The sequence below is a fragment of the Dendrobates tinctorius genome, unplaced genomic scaffold (genome assembly GCF_039654945.1).
Source record: "Dendrobates tinctorius isolate UK_male_01 unplaced genomic scaffold, ASM3965494v1 ptg000016l, whole genome shotgun sequence".
Taxonomy (NCBI): domain Eukaryota; kingdom Metazoa; phylum Chordata; class Amphibia; order Anura; family Dendrobatidae; genus Dendrobates; species Dendrobates tinctorius.
In genome coordinates, this window is record NW_027361684.1 from 35,844,177 (window position 1) to 35,867,447 (window position 23,271).

Genomic DNA, 23,271 nt, shown 5'->3' on the forward strand with positions numbered 1-23,271 from the left:
AATCATTTCCTCCCGCGTTTAATTTCCAATGATCAGATAGGCTTCATCAAAGGAAGACAATCCGTAGATGGTACGAGAAGACTCATTAACTTAATTAAGCTTATTTCCTCGAACAAACTCAGGGCCATTGTTATCTCTCTTGATGCTGAGAAAGCGTTCGACGGCCTTAATTGGTCATATCTCGAAGCAACTCTCCAAAAATTTGGAATGGCTTCTCGGATCACGAGAGGTATTATGGCTTTGTACTCCGGCCCTGGTGCGAGGGTTTATTCCAACAATCATCTTTCCTCTACGTTTAATATAGCTAATGGGACCAGACAGGGTTTCCCATTGTCACCATTGCTTTTTGCATTAGCTATTGAACCTCTGGCCCAACTAATCAGGAACAGCACAAAGATCTCGGGAATCAAAACTTTGCAGAGATTTTAAAATAGCATTGTATGCAGACGATATTATTCTTACCCTCACAGATCCAAGCAACTCTATCTCTGCCTTACAAACCTTAATCCAGACTTTTGCTAAAATCTTATTTTAAAATAAACGACTCAAAATCCAAAAAACTTGGCTTTAACCTAGGATCAGACCAAGAGGAAATTGAGGGCCTCTCGCCTTGGGGGTGGGCCACTGATGGGCTGACATATCTAGGCCTAAAATTTGTCAAAAATGTAAACTCTCTAATAAAAATAAACTAAGAGCTGCTTAGTCAAACAAAGCTCATACTGGTGGCCTCATGATACGACACCAGCTTGGCATGAACTAGAACTGTTCTTTAATAATTATAAACCTCTTTACCTACTAATTCTGAACCAACTCCTTCATAAAAAATTAATTACAAATTCTCATCCGATTTTTCAAGCTATTTCTGAAGCTTGGAAAAAATTTTCTGCTCCAAAAAGAGGCTCTAACAAAGAAGTCACAATAAAAAATCTGGCTCTATCAGTTATCTTTCAAGTGCCTAATCAGACCATTGACCCCATTTTATCTGAACTTGGACTTAAAAAAATGAAAGATTTATACGATGGCGTTACTTGTACACCTTACAATAAACTCAAGGAAAGATTTCAGTCTACAGTACTACCCCTGCTTTCTTACAATATGTTATCCTCAAAGACATAATTCATGAGCTCCTTACTATCTAACCGAGAATCTCTGAACCAGCAGTTAACCTTATTTGTAATATAGATCATAATATTTTTTGGAGTTTTGAATACACGTAAAAAAGGTGTAACAATAGCTTTGAAGCGGTAAAGACTCAAAATATTGTCAAATGGGAAACCGAATTGCACACAATTGACCCTTCTGACCTTGAACAGGCATGTACCCTCTCGTATGCCTCTTCCATTTCCTTATCACTACGAGACCCACTTCAAGCTTGTAATGAGATGGTATTATACCCCCGTTAGACTTCATAGAATCAACCCTGACAATTCTTCGCTCTGTTGGAGGGGTTGTGGAAGGCCAGGAAATATCTTGGCAATGTCCCAAAATTGTTCCCTTTTGGAGAAAGATTTCTAACCTTATTGATTTTATCCTAGGAACACGACTTATTTTGTCTCCTCGTCTGGCCCTTCTTTCTCTGGACGCTGACAAAATTGATACTTCTAACAGGCTATTGATTAGGCACATTTTACTAGTCTCCAAACATAGTATTGCCTTTCTTTGGAAAAACCCAAAACCCCCACAAATTAATGAAATTATAGACAAACTTAGCCTTCATCATTCTTTTGAATTGAAATTTGCGAATGTGCATGATCAATTTGCTAAATATTCTAGGAAATGGTCTAGATGGCTGGAGTTGTTCTCTTAAGTCTTCACCCAGAGTGCACCTGCCTAAGGCCCCTTGTGTTTGGGTCTTTGGAACATATATATTAATATATTATATGCTTAAATACCTACCTTTGTAATAATTCACTGCATAATATGCTTCTGCATTAACTTGTTTCATTTTATGTCTTCTTTATATTTGGACTTTATTGTCCTTCCTTTTTCCTTCTTTCCCTTTACATTTTTCCCCCCATCTTTCCTCCACCATCCTCCCCATTTATTGAAACTCAAACAAAACATTTGGAAAACAATATACCAGGGGTCTCAAACTAACATGGGGTCTGAAACAACTTGAAAAAATCTCGTTAAGGCACGAGCAGTATTGTTAAATTTAGGCTGGGGTTACACAGCACAACAGAGCTTGTGTGGCCAACGTTCGCTCTGTGTAACTACTACATGACTGTCATACCAGAAAATGGTGTTGCAAAAGATGTCTAGTGTTCTGCAACCATGCAGCCTACTATGTACAGCATGATAGCACCACAGACCCCTACATACACTATGATGGCCACAAAGCTCCTCTATATACAATATCAATGTTCCATAGCTCCCCTATACACAGTATGATTGCCTCACAGTTCCTTTCCTTTATATAGTAAGTATAATAGTCCCACATCTCCCCACAAATATGCTACTCCCATAACCCCCTATATTTAGTATAATGACCACACAATTCATCTATACACAGTATGATGGTCTCGCAGCCCCCTATGTACAGTATGATTCCCAACAAATCCTAAATACAGTATGATGGCCACCAACGCCCCCTACATACAGTAGCATGGCCAGTAGAACCCCCTTACATACAGAATGCTGGCCCCACAGCACCCTACATACAGAATGCTGGCTCCACAGTCCCCTACATACAGAATGATGACCCCATTCCTCCCCTACATTCATTATGAGAAACCACAGCCCCCTACAAACTGATTTATGACCCCACAGCCCATTACATACAGAACTGTGGCCACTATAGCCGCCGTTACATACAAAATGATGGCCCCACAACTCTGCATACAGTATATGATGGTCCCACAGCCCCCTATACACCACACAGTACAATGGCCCCACAGCTTCCCTACATACAGCATAATGCTCCTCCAAAGCGTTTAACTTCTGCCGACGACTCCTTTTGTCTGGTTTTGTTGCTTGGAGATTCTTCCCGTCGGGTAAAGGCAGGGCCTGGCATTCTGCGTAACATCATTCGGCAGATGAGGCCACATATGCTATTCTATGATGAGGCTGGAATGGTACCTAGCACACTTAAGGTCACTGTGCCAGCCTGGGTGATAGCTGCCCCTTTCCACCCAGGCCCAGACTGTGGTCCGCAAAAAAATTACTTTGAGAGCCACATACAGCGCACGTGTTTGAGAAACTTCTGCAATATTCCATACCATCTTACTTGCATGGTCATTAGAATTCTAAGCAAGTAAACCAGCCTTATTCTAACAAAATCTATTTTTATTTAAAAAAAAATAAGATGTAATATATTCTGTGCAGTATTTAGCCTCCAGGAGCAGATCCTCTTACAAGGAGTACAGCTATGGATGAGGATTGTAACATGGGATCTGTGTATGTACTGCTCCTCAGTGGATGCTCTGGATAGAAACATACTGTAAACTGAGCTCAGCTCTTGGGAACACATTGCACATCAATACATTTTCTAAACTTTATTTCATGCTCCCAGAGAGCTTTATTGAGTGATATTTAAAAAAAAAAAAATACTTTTCAGCACATAGCATTTTGATAAAATACAGTGAATGCACAGCTCCTGCTACTTCCACCTTCTGATAGTGTTATGTATGTCTCCTATGTAAAACTTCCAACAGGACCATGTCTTATATAATGAATATTGTTATTTCAGAGCTTCAACCTCTCTTCTCAAGTCCTGACTTCAGTAAGATCTCCACCAAATCTATGAAGCTCACACATGTAATGCACAAGGCTGTCCTGGAACTGAATGAAGATGGAGTGGAAAGTGCTCCAAGAGTGGACACCAGCACCCGCCAACACTTCCCGCTGGAGTTCCACCTGAATCACCCATTCCTGTTCGTTCTCCGGTCTGAAAGCAATGGAGCTCTCCTGTTCATTGGAAAAGTAATGAATCCCAAATAAGTTTCCCATTAAGCACCATGTATCCTATTGTTTTTGACTGTTGCAACCTTAATAATTCGCCTTTAACAATGAAGTCTGGATTCTGATAATTGCCACTGTGATTATTTTTGCCCTCTTATGCCAAAGACTAGTTAAACTCCAAAATATGTATCTCTTCCGGTCCGTCCCCACCACCCCACGTATATAATCCACGGTTCAGAAATAATATATCTACTCACTGTTCACTTGTGTTTCAAGATGGCAAATACAGCTACAGTTAGTGGTTTAAAACCGATAGTATATCATGGCGTTAGTCATCCGAGGATCTGAGCAGAACAATTTCTTGGTATATAGTAATAGAAGCTTTTGTTTCCCTGATACACAGCTAGAAATATCCTCCATAGATATAAAGAAAAAAAAAAAAAAAAGCAAAAACATATTCCTGTACATCAATCTTAGGAGCACTGGAGTAAAATGTGCCAAATTCATTAATGTATTTCTTACTGAATTTGGTGCATCTTACAATTGACATGCATATGTCATAAACGTTACTCTAACCAAGGGCAAGTGTAAAATTTTGGTCGAAATTTGCAGCAATTTTGTGGTGTAAATTATAATGAATTTGCCACTTAAAATCTCAAAGCTGGCTGGGACTGGCGGAAAAATGCCATAAGACCTTTGCGTTGCGCAAAAAATGTTGACACTGGCGAAAACACCTCACTGAATCGTGGCTGCAGAGTTCACACATTATGCAGCGAGTGCATAAGCTTCCTCTAGTGGTGGCTGTGGGAAGGCTACATGCTCTCTTTCAACTCTTTGTCTATGCAAGAAATTTGTAGCTGTGTATCAAAAAGGTAAAGCCCCGATATAAAGTTATATTAGGAAATGAACCAGCACAAAATTGTGAACCTGTGCAGCCACTACTACATCATGTGTCCGATTGAACATGAAAAATTTGGTGAAAGGTCATCATTCAGTACGCCAGTGCTTCTCATGCTGCAGAAACAAAGCATCAGACAGCACTCATCGTGGTGTCGGTGTAAACGGTCAATCTTCGAGTGCAACAGGAGGTTTGGGAGCAGTGCACTTCTGAAAGATTTAAATTCTTTGTGACAACTTCAGCTCTGATGGACCTTGACCATTGAGGTATTACAAGGATGACTATTCAATTTTTCGGTAATGCCGCATGATTTCTGAATTCCCTTCATTTCAAAAAGGTGAGACAAACCCGTAGGGCACCAAGATGTTTGCATGGTAGCGTAGATGACTAAAATATAACAGATCGGGTTTGGAATTGTGTTTTAATGAGATAAAAATGTCTCAGGTTTGAGAGGGTAGATTTACACACCAGAATCCATCTTCATTTGTGTCAAAAGACAGTCTTTCATGCTTTGCACCACAGTTATATATTTCAGACACATTCTAGACGTGCCGAGGTGCGGCCGACCGGAAAGTGGGTGGAGAATGGGGTGTAGTGAGGTTGTGCACCAAAATTGTGTAAAAAAGAAATGTCATAACTTTGTGGAGCAAAGTAAGCCAGCTAATAGTATAATCTACCAGACGGTTGCAAAATGTGCAGTGTATAAAAGTTAGGAGGTTTTAATAAATCAGCACTAATATCTTTTATTTGTGTACTGAAACTTTTTGCCCCATGATTGTATTTTACAATAAAAATGGCCATACTGCCTCTGCTTCTACATAGTTCTTTAAGGTGGTCTGCATATTTATCCCAAACGTTTCTGTAATAATCTCCCCAAGACAACACGCGCTTTCTTCAGAGACATGGAAGGCTACTTTAGAGTATTAACAAATCTCTGCATCTTCACGTTTAGGTTTTCAATTAGAAGTGATTATTTCACTTCCAAAAATTTAATTTTATTACACCTAATATCTACTTACAACCCAAGAAACCATACATGGTGCTCTGTTATAGACTGGTGACGTCTCAGCTGAATTTACCCTCTGCTATATGCTCGAACAATCCCATGCAATAAAGTCGGATTTACTTATTGCTCAGGAATCATGTCTCTCGTTTTATTACTCTTCCAGAAAATTAACCCAGTCGTGGAGTAATTCCTTTTAAAAAAAAAAAAAAAAAAATGCGAAGGGGAATAGCAACATCCTCAGAATGTGTAACAAGTCTAATTAGTCAAGAATGTTCCCTTAGCAGTCGCTTCACAAAGATACATTAATTGCAAGTGTGTCCTGGGAGATCACAAGTGCTGAGAGATGCAATCATATAAAAGTGCTGCTTTTTTGTGAAGTACGTGAATATTTGAAGCTTTAGGAAGTGCATTCAAGTCAAACGACTTAATTCTCCCAGACAATACGCATCCCAGGAATCTCCAGTAGACACGTCCTCATTTCTTGCAGCTCTTGCACCATGCTATTGTCAGGTCCGTAGTGCACAGACAGAACGTCCCGTGCTCTCAGAATAATTCCCATAGCGTCATCTACTTCACGTCTGCAAAACATGATGTGCAAAGAGACTTTAAAACTTGACTGACAATGATATGTATTAAAATCACATCCATAAATCAGGCTAGTATTACACTAATGGATACAAAGCCAAATTACCCATTGAATAATATCTGAGCCAGCTTGAAAAGTTCATGGCCAACTTCAATGCTGGACGAACCATAACGTTGGCTTACAAGCTGAATACTTTTTCTCAGGTGTTTTGCAGCTGCCGCCCAATCACCTACAAAACAAAGTAGAAATCAAATGAAATTAGAAATCAGAAAACCATTCAGCTATAAAACACCACAAACATATAAAAGAGAAAAAAAAAAAAACATACCCCTAGAGGTCTCAGCCTGAGCCAGATGATCCATGATCTGTCCAAAAAGCATGTGATTCTGAGAGAGAAACGCCTTACCCTCTGATAAACATGATGTCAGCCTCTTTATCGCTGCATCTGAAGATGAAAAAATGACGTAGATGTGATATTTGGCAGAACCAGTGCCGAGGGACTGGCACCAAAAAGTAACTTATGGTAATGCAGATAACGTTGCTTTTATGTATTGGGATTTTTTTATGAGAATCAATTTTAGTTAAATGATGAAATAAAACCATGTATTATCTCAAAGATTACACAACATTGAATGCTGTCTCCAGGGAAAACTGGTCCACTATGTTATGCCCCTCAAACTTTATACTGCTCAAAACACCCCGTATCAATTTTTTCTGAAGTGAGTCTTCAGATGGACAGATTCTCTAGATCTAGCCTTCTTGGTTTCTCCACCAAAAATTCAGTAGTGTCTGTATAATTCAGTTCTTTCAGATCTCTTATCAAATGGTCTTTAAAGTGTATCTGTCTGTCATGGTAATTCCTTCTTCCCCACTGATGGAGTTTCTGTAATGCAAACTACATAATCTCACTATAACTCTGGATTTGAAAAGGGGACGGAGTCTCGTCACAAATATGCTGAAGCTGCATCATGACAAGTATATCTCTTGCTTGTGATAAGTTTCTCCCTGTCAGATCTTACAGTCATGTGGCTGTAGGAGCAATGTGAAGCAGCATCTCATAGGAATATGGAATAGAATCTGCACATAGCATTTAAATATTATATAACTAGTACTTAAACGGATAGGGAGGATTTATTATTCTGCTGCTAATCAATGTATGAACTGTTATATCAATGCTTTCTTATATAAAGGAGACATTACATCTTTAGCTCCATAGGACGACATACAGATGAACAAACAATATGAACCAAGGACTCCAAGGAGGCGTTTGGGAGCTAAGTCACCTAAGTGGTTGTTCTGCAGTTGGTCCTGAGCCTTATGAACAGCGCGCTGAAGATTCTGCAGACGGGACAGAATTTCATCTCTTCTAAACCGATGTGCACAGGAATTATTCACACACTGCAGCTCATCATTACCCTAACAGAAAAGAAACGCGAGTGTCATATAAAACATGTGTACATCATCACCTTACTTTCCAGACACATCAGCTGCAGATGCACATAAACATATCACCTTTAATAAGGAATGGCACTTTAGACAACAGAAATCACTGAAGGTGTCATCAGTTAACGTCTGCTCTAGGGTACAAGCATCGCACCGGCAAGTAAAAAAATACTGATCCTTTAGCAATGTTTGCCTTTTTTCAGACTTCATTCGGAATTTGTGCGGCCCTAGAAGACATTGAAGAAAACAAAAGATTACGCCTTCTTCCAATACTCGGTTTATGATACATTTATCCAAAATTGTGATATGGAGGGAAGATGTTGCAATTGGTAAAAATATAAGGCAAAGGTATCTAAGAGTTTAATACAACAATGAATGAAAGGCAAAGGAGCCGTTAAGCAAGCAGTAGGAGGTGGCGTTGGGCCTGAATAGAGCTGGAGTGACAGTGGCTTCACATCTACGGCCTCATTTGCATATCAATTAAAAAGCTGATTTCTCAGTAAAGGAGGAATGGACTGGCCATGTAGACATATTGCTGGACTTATCTTTGAAAGAGCTACATGCGCATATGAACAGTTTGGAGGGAGTGAAATCCTGCTGACTGTTTTCCTCCTTTTAAAGGGAATCTCTCTGTTCTCATTTTTTTACGTTTTCTTCTTAGTCTCATTAATGGATCCCTTGAGATATTATATATATTTATATATACTGTATATATATATATACACACACACACACACACACACACTCACACACACACTACAATGCTATTGTATTGCACTATACAGAGAAAATTATGATCTTTTATGAATGAATTACACTCACAGGAAGACCAGAATGGCAAGCATGGGTACCTTTAGCAGGGCCGGGCTGCCATGATAACCCTTCAGCACTCCACAATTGCGTTGCAGTGATGTGATATGGGATGCAAGCACGTGTGCACTAGCAATCAGGCAATATAAATGCTGCTGTCAACTGACAGGAGCACTTAAATGGTTAAACAACAGCGACTGAAGATGGGAATAGCGAGGGCTCAGATGCCTCCATGCATGCGTACCTGACGTAGGACATAATAAAGTCCTACAACTGGGAAGAGGTCAAAGTAAAATTGTAATAAAGAAATACTGATTAAAGTGGTTTAATAAATAAAATGTAGCGAGCAGTGAAACATACCATAGCAGTGGAGAACTTCTTCGCCTTTCCTGATTGCTCTGCTGGCTCTAACCATGACACTTCGGCCTTGGAAGGACACACTGGTGTTTGGGTCACAAGAATGGTTCAGCAGGCTCAGGACAGGGAATATGGCAGTAGCCAGACGGGAGCTATCGCTTCTTGCTACCAGTGAAGTAGTAGATTCTGTAAACATGGAAGACGTGGTAGGAAGGTACAAAGCAAACATAACACATTATATGAGAAACACTACAATGAAGCTGGTCATAGCCAAAAGGTACAGACATGTGTTTAGTAATGGTCTACTTTCCACTTTGAGCCAGGTTCATTATTGCAATTGCACCAGCTTTTTGTCTATTTTTTGCCTGTTTTTCATTGACATCCAGTTCTTCTTTTAATGTGTGCCTTTTTAAAACCCTAATTTACGTTTGCCTGTTTTTTTCTTTTATTTATGTTGTTATTGTTGGTGCGGTTTTCATTTATTTTCCAGATAAGTTTGCAATTGAGGCAAAACTAACAATAAAAAAAATTGAAAACATTTCTTGAAAATGTACTCGAGTCCCCTGCGGTAATTTTATTTATGCAAGGTATTTATTTTGCACAAAATTCAGGAACCACATTCTCCATTTTGAAGAATTAGGTGCAAAAACGTCACTGAATACTACAAGACAAAAAAAACTGACTTAAGAAAACCCACCAACAGTGGGCCCTTTTGTATTTGAGCATCTCATTATTTTAATAGTATTTGTTTGCTGTCAGTGAATCAGAAAAGTCCTGTTAAGAGGCTGAAAAGCAGAAATCTAGTCCCAATCTTAGCTTAGAAATGGATACAATTATATCTAGTGTAGAAAATACTGGGAGATAACCAGGCTAAACCACAGACACTGTAGCAAAAAGAACAAATAATTTAAATGATATCTATAATTCAGTTATTTTATTATATATTATAGCCTTAGAAGGTAAAGTACTTTAAGTAACTTTTAGGGATAAGCTGTGCAAGGAATAACACACTATTTCTGGCCATTATATGACTTGTATCCTGCACTTTCACCAGTTTTCCCTTCTCCAGGTTCTCTCTCTAATTTGCAATTCACTCTGAGCTGGTGGGAGGAGGCTGGCTGCTATCATCTCTCAAATACACAACTCAAAAACATGAGGGATTCCTGCTCATCATTCAGAGGCATGGAGTATATTATATAGTAGTACTAGTCTGTGTGGATGTGAATCCAGCTCTGGAGTGAGGTAAAAAGATGTGTAACAAAGCTCAGCACAATGTTTCAATGTCACCCTGTGCTCCTCACTGCGCTTCCCCTCTCCATAGAGTATTATAGGAAGTGCTACCCGATACCTCACTGTTCTGGCACTGCATCTTGTCCTGAGTAAGATAGCACTGAACTGTTTTTTATTCAGAATAGATGGTGAGTGCAGGAAGACAGGAGGGGTAACTGAAATAACTTGGAACTGACAAAAGTTATTTTCAATTTAAGTTAACTGAATATCATTCAAAATCAGATATTGCTTTTGAATTGTGATTCAACAGGGAAAAAAAAAAACTAGAAACACTGGTCTGGACAAAAATGATGGGACCATTAACTTAATATTTTCTTGCACAACCTTTTGAGGCAATCACTGCAAACAAACAATTTATGTAACTCTCAAAAAGATTTCAGCACCTGTCTACAGGTATTTTGACCCACTCCTTGCAAGCAAACTGCTCCATGTGTAAAGGTGCCTTCTCCACACGGCATGTTTCAGCTTTTTCCACAGATGGTCAGTAGGATTTAGATCAGGGCTCATTGAAAACCACGCAGGTTGGTTTCACATTTGCCTGTGGAGGCGCAGTGGATGCTCGCCATGAAGCTCCGCCCCCTGCCGCACCTCCTACAATCAGCTCCGCCTATGGGCACATGCTGCTGCATGTGGCCTGCGTACCCTATCTATAGCATTGGGTACGTAGGCCGTGCGCAGGTATGCTTTAGCCGCCGCATGTGTCCTTTTGACGGTGCGGTGACCTGTGCCAAACGCAACATGTTGGATTTTGGTGCGGCCGCCGCACCGTCGAAAGGACGCAGCGGCGGCAAAAGCATACCTGCGCACGGCCTACGTACTCAATGCTAAAGATAGAGTATGCAGTCCGCATGCAGCTGCATGTGCCCATAGGCGGAGCTGACCGGAGGAGGCGTGACAGGGGCGGAGCTTCATGGCGAGTGTCCGCTGCGCCTCCACAAGGAGGTCCCATGACCTGTGACCAGGCTTTCTGACACTGAGCAGCACATTTTGCTCCAGAATACTTTCATAGTCTTGAGATTTCATTGTACCCTACACAGATTCAAGACACCTTGTACAAGATGCTGCAAAGAAGCCACAAAACGGAGGGCGTGGCTATGTAGCAGAGGAGAGAGGACGCACGCTGAGGGAGCTCCTGCATATCCTGCCTTATCCTGCACCAGATCTTCTTACTGTGACATCTCTGGCAACATCTGGGACCTTCCCTGGACGTCGGGACCCCCCTGGGCCCCCGCAGGAAGACAGAGTGGCTCTGGTGTGCTGGTGGCCGGAGGGACTGGAGTGAGCGCTTTGGGCCTGCACGAGGCGGCGGCCATCTTAGACGCGCGCTCTATCAGTGAGAGCTGCGGCGTCCAGCCTTCACCGCTGCCGTGCAGTGGCCTATATCCGGAAAAGTTAGGGGATATGAGGTGAGTGCCCTGGAAAATTGGGCCCCTCGTTTCCCCCTCTCACTAATAGATCCACTTGCCTGTTGGCGCTGTTACTGTTGGGACTTCTGCTCCCCTCACCGCTGCTGTCCTTGTGGGGCTGCCTGCTTCTCCTCTTCCCTGGTCACAAGAGGCTTCATCGATACAGCACCAGATACTGTGCCTATTGATCTGTGTGATCCCCCCTCCAGCGCGGGGGCTGCTCTTGGGACATAATTATTTAACATCAGCCCTGCTGTGCTTTCAACTCGAGGGGAATCCTCCAGGGCATATACCTCTGGTCATCCTGCTGTGCCACATGAAGAATGGCCATGAATCGGTCTAAAGGATCAGCAGCGGCAGAAAAGCTAAAAGAGTTTGTCAGACCCGACCCCTCTGAAAGTGCACGGTCTCTTAGAAATAATTCTCCTCAAGCTCAGCGCAAAAATCGTCCCCCTGGGGGTGAGGAAGAGAGCGAGCAGGAGGAACTGACTCTCAAACAGGCATCTGAACAATTGATGCAGGCCATCTCCCTGACCAGAACATCCCTGACTGATAAAATAGAGGATGTTTACACTGAGGTGGGGCGACTTCGGCAAGATTTGCAAGCCATGAGAGGACGCATTACTGAAGTGGAGACAGGAGTGTCCCAGGTGGAAGACACCATTACGCCTATGGAGGCCAAATTAACCAAGGTGGCAGGCTCTGTGAACGCCTGGAGGCAGAAGGCAGATGATCTGGAGAATAGAATGCGCCGGAATAATATCCGTATCATTTGTCTGCCGGAACGCTCGGAAGGTCAGCACCCTGAGCAATTTCTGGAGGGCTGGTTCAAAACCTCTTTGGGAGACGAATTCTCTCTAGTATTCGCCGTCGAGAGAGAGCTCACAGGGTTCCTACAAAACCCTTTCCTGCGGGAGCCCCACCCAGACCCTTCCTGGCACATCTCCTCAACTGTAAGGCTATGTGCACACGGTGCAGATTCTGCTGCGGATCCGCAGCAGAACTGCAGGTGATGTACAGTACCATTATAGCCTATGTAAAAAAAAAAAAAAAAAAACGCTGTGCACATGCTGTTGATTTTTCTGCGCGGATTTCGTACGGAATAAATGAAGCAGCATGTCACTTCTTTTGTGCGGTTTTGATGCAGTTTTCCACCTGCTCCATTCTACAAATCCGCAGGTGGAAAACTGCACAAAAACGGCAGTAAAACCGCACAAAAAATGTTAACTAAATCCACAGGAAAAATGCAGGTCACTTGACCTGCGGATTTAGTAAAATCCGCGCGAGGATCGGCAGCGTGTGCACATAGCCTAAGGATAGAGACACCATTCTGCGCCTCACGCGGCAAAAAAGTCCCATCAAGTTCGACAATACTGTTATCTCGATTTTCCCGGATGCTATGAAGGATATGGCCTCTGGGAAGGCCCCTGGACTGGATGGGTTTCCTATTGAACTGTACAGGAAATACCAAGAGATATTAGCGCCATATTTACTGTCAGTGTTTCAGGGGATTTGAGAGGGGGGGATCTATGCCGGAGTCCTTTTATGAAGCTAATATAATAGTGCTTAAAAAGGAAGGGAAGGACCCTTTAGACTGTGGATCTTATCGGCCCATATCGTTGGTAAACGTGGACTATAAGATCTTTACAAAGATCTTGGCTACCAGGTTTGAATTCAATTATATTAGAACTTATACACCCTGTCCAAACTGGCTTTATATGCCCGGCAAGAGCACTTCCATTAATATTAGAAGAGTTCAGTCGGTGGTCCAATATAGTTCCCTGGTGCCAGACAACAAATGGGCATTGGCATCGTTGGATGCAGCTAAGGCTTTTGACTCCCTTGAATGGCCCTTCCTTCATGCATATTTACAGAAATATGGATTCGGGGAGAGATTTTTAAAATGGATTAGTATACTATATATGAAGCCCAGAGCCCGGGTCATTGTAAACAGTTCCATATCTGAGCCCTTTTCACTACACAGGGGAACCCACCAGGGGTGTCCCCTGTCCCCGACCCTTTTTACTCTTGCGATCGAAGCACTGGCAATATGCATAAGATCCTCCCCTTGTATTGTGGGCATAGAAATAGCGGATAGGATAGATACCATAGGTTTATATGCTGATGACATGGTGATATTTATGGACAGAGCGGAAGAAACACTGACAAGAGTGATCACCACTATAAATAAATTCAGTAAATATTCTGGCTTATATATAAATTGGGAGAAGTCTGCTCTGATGCCTCTCTCCCATGCCCCAATGCCACAACTTGAGACCCTCACCTCATTGCCCATCGTATCCACTTTTAAGTATATAGGTGTCCATATTTCTAAAGGCAGTACACGTGACTTGCAACTTAACATACACCCTCTACTGGAGATGGTCAAGGTCAAGTTTACAATTTGGAGTAAACTCCCGCTGTCAGTGGCCGGGCTTATTAACTTAATTAAAATGATACTACTTCCTAAACTCAGTTACTCTCTTCAACATAGTGCCGTGGTGGTGCCCAGATCCTTTTTTGCGAACTTGAATTCCCAAATTACATCCTTTATATGAGGGAAGACTAGACCCAAACTCAGGCTGTCCACTCTGCAGAGACCTAAAAAGGGGGGGCAGCATTACCAGACTTTCTGTATTATCTGGCTGGGCAGACCAGAGCTATAAGTGTGTGGATGCCTGGGGGTCACCTCCCTAATTCTGAACATCATTTGCTTCATGCTGCACGGGTGGATTGTCCGCTGGGATTTTTGGAACTGGAGAAAATAAATGTTCCTCGTTTGTTAAGGTACTGTCACACTTAGCGATGTACCAGCGATCCCGACCAGCGATATGCCACACAGGAAGATCTCACTAGCGACATCGCTGGAGACAGGGGTCGCTACTTACCTGTCACACCAGGCGATCCTACGTCCTCCCGCCCGGCTCCAGCCTGTTCTCGCGCGATCAGCGATAAGCAGCGGGGAGCGGGTTGTAGGTAAGTATCAGACACAGCAATATCGCTATAACGTCACAAGTTATAGCGATATTGCTAGCGATATCGCTTAGTGTGACAGGCCCTTTACCCCTACTTCACCTGGCACAAACAGTATGGAAACAGATTAAAAGGGTGATTGGATTTAGAGATATCATAGCTGAGATGCCTCTGTGGAATAATGGTTATCTTCCGGCATTACTTGAACACCCATCTACCGAATTCTGGATTCAATATAATGTTTATACGATAGGTGATCTACATGACCACGGAACTCTGATACATTTTGAACAACTACAGGTTAAATGCAATGTCCCGAGATCCCAGTTCTTTCATTATCTACAGTTAAGGTCAGCCTTTCAGTCACAGATGAGATCAGTAGGTATAGACAATGCTATCTCGTCTGCCCTTGATAGGAATTCTTAAAGGTACCGTCACACTTAGCGATGCACCAGCAATCCCGACCAGCGATATGATGCGGTCAGGATCGCTGGTGCATCGCTAAGTGGTCGCTAGTGAGCTGCCACACAGGCAGATCTCACCAGCGACATAGCAGCGGTCAGGGGTCGTTACTTACCTGTCAGACGAGGCGATCCTGACATCCTCCCACCCGCGTCAACGCGTCGCTCGTCGGCACCACAGGAAGCCCAGCAGGAAGCCGCCGACGAGAAACGGTCCAGGACGTTCTCGCGCGATCAGCGATAATCAGCGGGGGAGCCGGTCGGAGGCAAGTATCACACATAGCGATATCGCTGCTACCTCACAAAAACCAGTGACGTTATAGCGATATTGCTAGCGATATCGCTTAGTGTGACATGCCCTTAAGTCACAGGGCCCCCAGGGTCTTATCTCCTCTCTCTACACATACATGCTATCAGTGGGGTCAGAGTCTGCAATAGATTTGGTTACGGGGAAATGGGAAAGGCTCATCCCTAATGTACAGGGTCGAGGAGTGGGAGGAAATCTTGAAGTCTCCGATCAAGGTATCTCCGTCTGTTAATAATAGGATGATACAATTATATATTATTAATCAATCACATTTGACTCCAACTCGGCTCTTTAAGATGGGCCGATACCAATCATTGGAATGTTTAAGATGCCATTCTTTGGATGCAGACTTTCTCCACATGATCTGGCAGTGTCCTATTATTGCACAATATTGGAAGGAGGTGACATCATTATTAACATCCCTGGTGCAAGTCCCCATTTCCCTTGAGCCACTGGTTTGTTTATTTGGGGTATGGGATGAGAAGACATGGGATCAATATACTGGGATCTTTTTGCGGGAGACGGTGTTTATGGCACGAAAGGTACTGGCACTGCGGTGGATGGGAGGTTCATCTCCCTCTCTTGGGTTCTGGATCAATTTAGTGAACTCTATCATCCCGTATGAGCGCACGCTGTATCAAAATAGAGGATGCCCGGGTAAATTTGAGAAGATTTGGGAGAGATGGAACTCCTCTCACCTCACCTTGTAGACTGGAGGTATCGCATAATAGATGGTTAAATATGGGTACTAGGCTGCGAAATATTAGTTTTTTTTGTAGATATAGGTTTATTTTAAAAGTTAGATAGTTTCTTACCACTTGAGCAATACCATAAAGACCAGCATGCTTTAATTGACATTGCTTTATTCTGTAATACGACTGGTATGCATAGTGCGTATTGTATTTTATGTCATATGGAACATGCATATTCTGTACAATATTTTATATACCATGTACAAGTCTGTGCATTGCATACCGTTTGTGGCTTAATAAACGAATTAAAAAAAAAAAAAAAAAGAAGCCACAAAACATTACCAAGCCTCCTACACGTTTCACAGTAGGTACAATGTTTTTTTCTTTGTATGCTTCACTTTAGCATCTGTGAAGATATAGCGTCAATATTGACTTGCCAAAAAAACTCCAGTTCTTTCTCATTTGTCCAAAGGACATTCACCCTGAACCTTTTTGGCTTGTCAATATGTATTTTGCAAATTTTATAATTTGCTTTCAACAGTGGTTTCCTCCTCGGTCGTCTTCCATAAAGTGCACTTTGACCAAGACAGCAACGCATGGTGCGATCTCACACTGATGTATCTTTACCTTGGGAGTTAACCTCTAATCTCTTTGGAAGTTGTTCTGGATTCTTAGTTACGATTCGTATTATCAGGTTCTTCAATTTTGTAATTTTTCTCTTGCCATCACGTCCAAGGTTGGCTACAGTCTCATAGATTATGCTGCGCACCGTGGACAAAGGAACATCAAGATCTCTGGAGATGGACCTGTAACCTGGAGATTATTGATATTTTTCATCTATTTTGGTTTTCAAGTCCTCAGACAGTTCTCTTCTCCTCTTTCTGTTCTTAATACTTGGTGTGGTATACATTAACACAATGCAAAGATTGAGTCACTTCTGCCCTTTTTATCTGGTTTCAGGTGTGACTGTCATACTGCCCACACCTGGTATTTGCAAGGAGAGTTTGAATGAGCATGACATGCTTGAAAGTGGTTTATCAACATTTTTAGAAAGGTGACAATTTTGTCAGGCCCATTTTTGGAGTTGTGTGAAATTAAGTCCAGATTGGCTTTTCTCTCGTTTTTTTTTTTTTTTGCGTTGTTCCAATACACATAAAGGAAATGAACATGTCTATAACAAAACATGTGTAATTGCGAAAATTTTCTGGGAGAAATACTTCATTTTCTGGACAATATCAAGGGTGCCAACACTTTTGGCAACTATAGTAACAGGAAAACCAAGCTGTTTGGAGATAGCCTTATTATTATTATTATCATTTATTGTTATAGCGCCATTTATTCCATGGCACTTTACATGTAAGGAGGGGTATACATAATAAAAACAAGTACAATAATGTTAAACAATACAAGTCATAACTGGTACAGGAGAAGAGAGGACTCTGCCCGCGAAGGCTCACAATCTACAAGGGATGGGATAGCCTTTACCTTTGGTAAGATGACTTTGGTCCATGTTCAGGTTGGTACACACCCTAATACCAAACAGCACGGAGACTACTTTTCTCCACTTAAATAGGCAGCTGTGATGCTAACTACAGGTTACATCTTAGTTTACCATGTCCCTATGGTCAAAACATTTTAAATATCTCCTAGGGGTGCTATCATTTTTGCCAAGTCATTTTCATTATATTTTTTTTTTGTTGCACCACAATTCAGGCTCTCCATGCACGTGTTGTGACTGTCACACAGCCACGACACATGCAGCTGCGGAGCCGAATAGCTGATCAGCCGAAGCGATCCAGGAAGCCGGGTTCCCTCTGCAGCTTATTTGGTAAGTGTTATCACTTGCTGAATAAGCCCTGACCCGATCAAATTCGCTAATCTCTATCTATTCATAAGCAATATCTGATTTTCATTAATTAAAATTTTGTACATTTAAATTGAAAATTACTGTTCTCAGTTTCAAGCTTTTTTCAGTGACCATTGTGGGTTTTTCTTAACTTTGACAGAAGGGTATCAACAATTTTGTCCGTGTGTCTACACGGTTTGTATTTTGACAACAGAAGTGACTGGGAACAGGACCTGTATAGGCATCCAGCTACATCCTGTGAGCAGCATACGTGTGCCTCAATTGTAGGTCTAAAACCATGAGTGAACCAAGCCATTCATTTTCCAGCTTCATCCATTATGGGGTTCTGAAAACCACTAAAAGGACATTGGCTAACTTTAATCTTGCCTGAGTAACTCTATGGATGAGAAGCCATCAGCTCAGAAAATTCTCTAGTGGGGCCAAACTGGTCACATAACGTCAACGGAAAAAAATAAATCTTCATGGTTTTTCTCTTATTTTACATTACAATTCTAGAAAATAAGATCAGGAGTCAATGCAGATATAATAAATCACAGTACTACTCATACAGAAACCTTTCACTCACCAATGGTGACTGACCTGCAGCAGAGTGCGGTAAAGTAGTAGAAGTACTCTAGAGGTAGTGACTATACTTAAAGGTGGTCTGCATTTAAAAGGATTCTGAGGTATACTTTCACAATAAGACCATACTCAGACAGCAGTGTACAGACCCCAATGTCCGGACTGACCACGGACCCGTCTCTTGACATGGACACACAGCCTCATATATGCCTATAAAACTGCAAGTTTTTGTAAATTTAAGAGGGGTCGCTCTGGGCATTGTGGTCCGTACATGGGCCGTCTGACAAGTGACACAGTGAGACTCTAATGCACATGGCGTGGTACAATTGCCGAGGCAAACACCCAGCTCAAGTAGAACACGACCCATGCACGAAACTCGCCAGGATTTAGATGGTGGTCTTATTAAATGTACCATCTGTGAAGTACTAGAGTCTCTGCAAGCCCAATGTCCTGCCAAAGTATAATTACAGGAGGGGAGAACCAAAGGGAGATAGGGAAATTGTGTGGAGGGCTTTATCCCTTACCCGTGCCGGTGTCCATGTGTGAGTGCGCACCCATGTTTATGGGGATCAAGACTGTGATACCATGTATTGTTGGGAGCAATAGGAATAGATGCCCACTCTGTGTCCCCCATCAGTTTGGGTCATAGTTTGCACTGTCAATATGGACATATATACATATATTTCTTGGACATATACGTGGGATTTATAGGGCATAATTTTGACCTTATCCTGTGTTCAGTGCTCATGATGTGGCACGCTTTTTTCTATATTGGTGCATTCTGACCTGTGTCAAGTGGCTCTGTGTTTGTTTGTAATCCTTTTGTAATAATCGTAACTATAAATATTCTTAAAATATTTGTATCATTAAAAGCAATTTTTATATTGATACTTTTTGGACTCATTATGGGTTATATGCTCCATTTTTTGTTTTGTGTTGAGAATCAGAATTGAGTATTCAGTCCTAGCTCAGTAAGAAAAACAAAACTCCTACCTTCATATTCTTCATGGATAGCAGTCACAGCCTGGGCATTACAGTGGAGCTGGAGCATGTGAAGAAGAATTGCAGATCCAAGTATCTGCACTTCATGGGCTTCGTCGTCCAGTAACGCAGGATCGTCAGTAGGTGGCGATGTTCTTGTGCTTCTCGGCAGACCAATGGCCAGCGTCTTACACAGCGCAGCACTAGTAAGTGCACACAGAAATTTGTGCTCCCCTGTGTGATGCTCACTGTGTGACAGGAGACGGACTAAAGATTTATAGTCACTGGAGTGCGGCCTGTCTACAGCACACAACTCATCCCTAGCCAAAGTCTCATCTAAAAAAACTTTTACAACCTGCCTGTAACCGGTCAGCAGGACAGTCCTCAGTGCCGTGTGGCAAAAAACCCCAAGTGCAAGAAGGAGGCCGCTCATTGAGCATTCAGTTCCATGGTAATGTTCCCAGGCCTGGTCCATGCACTCACTACTACAATATCTGGCAAGACTGCAGCTTCGACAGGGTAATGGCGCCAATGTCCTCAGCAGGCAGTGGTGACAGAAGACGTCGCAGTTTGTGATGGAAACATCCCATGTATTTGTCTTAGTATTGGCATCTCTGGCAGGGATTATTACATGGACATAAGCGTCCTCGCAAATCAGGAGCTCACCGAGCGCGATATCCTCACAAGCCAGCAAGTGGCGCCCTTTGGAAGCGCTATAGTGTAGCTGTAGGGAGCTGGATGAGTTGCTCAGCTGAGGGTTTCCCTTCAGTTCTTGCCGTGTGTGATTCATATTGCTCTTTCTTGCCGTCCTATGAGATTTGTTGGTAGAAATGTCGCTCTGCTTTAGGTTCTGCAAACAATTTGCTTGTCGCTGAAGAATTTTGCTCCGTAGCCGCTCAGGATATCCGTGTTCTTGTGCACGATCGATGTCCTCCAAACAAGCCTGACATTACCATAAGAAGAAAACACAATTATTGAAGGGCTGGAAAGGAGGAATAAATGCAGCCATTGATAACTATTGTGTGTGACCAAGACCTAATTACAGAGATGTGAAAATATAATTAATAAACGACCTGTCACTACTTTTTCTATTGGAAATAGTGTGAAGGACGAATGGATAAAACTGACAAACATTAAGTAGAACCGGGATCATCTGCAATCTGCTGCTAGCCACATTAGCATCATAGGACACGTGATTTCTCATAAGGCCTCATTCAGATGTTCCCTTTTCACGTCGCTATTCTATGCATGTTTTTCACAGAAAGAACACGTATCCATTATAGTCTATGTGAGTGTTCACATGATCATGATTTCATGCAGAATGTGTCTGGGAAAAAAAAAAGAAGGATACACGTTCAAGTCTCACCGGAGTTATCAAACATTTAAATCAAGGAGTCTGAAAAAAAGTATATAACACCAGGATGATATCTGTGCATTATACAAGTTCTCTCTGATTTTCTTACTGCTTAATGAGTAGAAGAAGACTGTACAATTTTTTTCTTTGCATACGAAAAAACGAGATGCCACTCTAACAGTACAAATGGATACATGGACCAAAAAACTGCACCCATTCCCCCCCCCCCAAAAAAAAAAACAAACAAAAAAAATACACACCCTCAAAAAACTTTTGACCAGATGACAAGTCTTATTTAGCCCATGACGTACCTATACATCGTAGGTCACCTCCCTCCCTTTTATGCTGGATATTTTAGTTTGTCTAATCCTACTCATTCTAACATTGCTAACTAGTTTTTCTATAATTATACAGTATATAGAAAACGTAGTGATTAAACAGAATGACTAAATGTAAAGAAATACCATATTTACTCATGTATAAGCCTAGTTTTTCAGCACATTTTTTCTGCTGAAAATGCCCCCCTCGGCTTATACACGAGTCACTGTCCCAGAAGGTGGGTAGGAAGCCGGAGCAGCGGGTGTCAGAAGGCAGGAGCCGGCGGCTGAGGCTAAATCCTGTGCCCACTGCTAAAAAGAAATTAATATTCACTGCACTTGCAGTGAACATTCAATTCTCTTATAATTCGAACAGTGTCAGCAGCAGTCACCGGCGTGGAGAGAGGTGAATATTTATTGCCTTAATGAGTTGGGGAAACGTGATCTCTCGGCCGCAGGAGCTGCTGGCAGCGGAACAAGATACTGCAAGGGCGCACAGGGAAGGTAAGTAGGTTGTTTATTTTTATGCTTTTCTCATGGGGGGGCATAAATACAAGGATTTGAATGAGGAACCATGCATGCAAGGATAGGGATAAGGAGCCATGCAGACAAGGATAGGAATAAGGAGCCATGCAGACAAGGATAGGAATAAGGAGCCATGCAGACAAGGATAGGAATAAGGAGCCATGCAGACAAGGATAGGAATAAAAAGCCATACATGCAAGGATGGGGATGAGGAACCATGCATGCAAGGATGGGGATGAGAAGTCATGCTTACAAGGATGGGGATGAGGAGCCATGCATACAAGGATGGGCATGAGGAGCCATGCATACCACAATAGGGATTAGGGGACACTGCATACCCACGGCTTAGGCCTGTTTCACACATCCGTTTGTGTCCATCAGTCAAAATCCGCCGTTTTGCAAAAAAACGGATTAGCCATTTTTCTTGGCGGATCGTTTTTTCCCATTGAGTTGCATTACCGGCGGATCTTGACGGATGGCCATCCGTTGGATCCGTTTTTTTGCGGATCCGCCAAAATGTTGACGTCCGCCGACATGCCCGAACGGACCATGCAACGATTTTTCGGGCGGCAGGATCCGCATTTCTCACTGCGCATGCCCGAAAGACTTCACTCAGCCGCAAATTTAACCCTAAACTCTGTTCTGGCGGCTGAAATATATTCACTCTCTCTCTCTCTGGCAGCGGTTCCTTTAAAATTCTTCCTTTGACGGATGTTTTAAAATAACGGTCCTGTGCCAAACGTTGTGGTCAGTACAGGAACGGATCCGTTATCCGCCATTTTAGCGGATTTTGACTGACCAAAAAAACTGATGTGTGAAACAGGCCTTATACTCGAGTCAATAAGTTTTGATGGTTTTTCGAGGCAAAATTAGGTGGCATAATTGATAAACGAGGATGCTGGGAAAAAATGCTGTATAAATATGGTATTTAGCTGAAGGCTTTTACACAAGAAATGTGGTGTAATCGTATGAATGAATACTCAATGAGTTTATCCCTTATGCCAAACACCCACTTATTGATTTCCATTTGATTGTACCTTCAGGGCCTGTCTTCCCAGCTGATGCAATGACATGGTGCCATCTTGGTATGTGCGGGGAGGGTCCTCTGTATCCCACACGACTACTGATGACCCCTGCTACTGTGTTTATAACATGAGTTGACAGAGTCACAGAAGAATAGATTCGGGTGGTAAATGCATGCCAGCGTGTTGCAAGTGACTTCATTGTTATTACATTACAAAAATATACGCCGTCTTTAAAATGGAGTTGGCTTTAATCACAAATTGCAGGATAAGTAGCTAAGAGGTGATTTACTTGTCTTGCTTGTCATGGGAACTGCACCTTTAAGATGAAAAGGTCTTTGGAAAAATAATTCAATTACCATGCTACCTGCAGCTTGTGAACAAGCTATTTATATTCTTCTAAGTCTTCATGATTAAAAAAATAGTTAGAGTGCTGAAAGACTCGGCTGGAGAAATGACAGATGAATGAGGGAGACATCACAGTGTACAACAGCGGGTGTGTGAGCGGAAATAAG

General features: G+C 42.2%; 2 protein-coding genes across 3 annotated transcripts in view; one reads left to right on the plus strand and one right to left on the minus strand.

Moving 5' to 3' along the window:
• Positions 1-5,619, plus strand: part of SERPINF1 (serpin family F member 1) — a 111,719-nt gene extending 106,100 nt beyond the window's left edge. For both annotated transcript variants that reach the window (XM_073565684.1, XM_073565685.1), the window contains one exon: positions 3,689-5,619. In XM_073565684.1, coding sequence (XP_073421785.1) covers positions 3,689-3,939 — 251 coding nt within the window. In that variant the 3' untranslated portion in view covers positions 3,940-5,619. The remainder of the gene's footprint in view (positions 1-3,688) is intronic.
• Positions 5,495-23,271, minus strand: part of SMYD4 (SET and MYND domain containing 4) — a 51,064-nt gene continuing 33,287 nt past the window's right edge. The window contains exons 5-11 of the mRNA XM_073565681.1: positions 19,551-20,481; positions 9,004-9,186; positions 7,903-8,060; positions 7,674-7,806; positions 6,719-6,835; positions 6,496-6,619; positions 5,495-6,382 (exon numbers count right to left, since the gene is read on the minus strand). Of these exons, the coding sequence (XP_073421782.1) occupies positions 6,229-6,382; positions 6,496-6,619; positions 6,719-6,835; positions 7,674-7,806; positions 7,903-8,060; positions 9,004-9,186; positions 19,551-20,481 (1,800 nt within the window). The 3' untranslated portion in view covers positions 5,495-6,228. The remainder of the gene's footprint in view (positions 6,383-6,495; positions 6,620-6,718; positions 6,836-7,673; positions 7,807-7,902; positions 8,061-9,003; positions 9,187-19,550; positions 20,482-23,271) is intronic.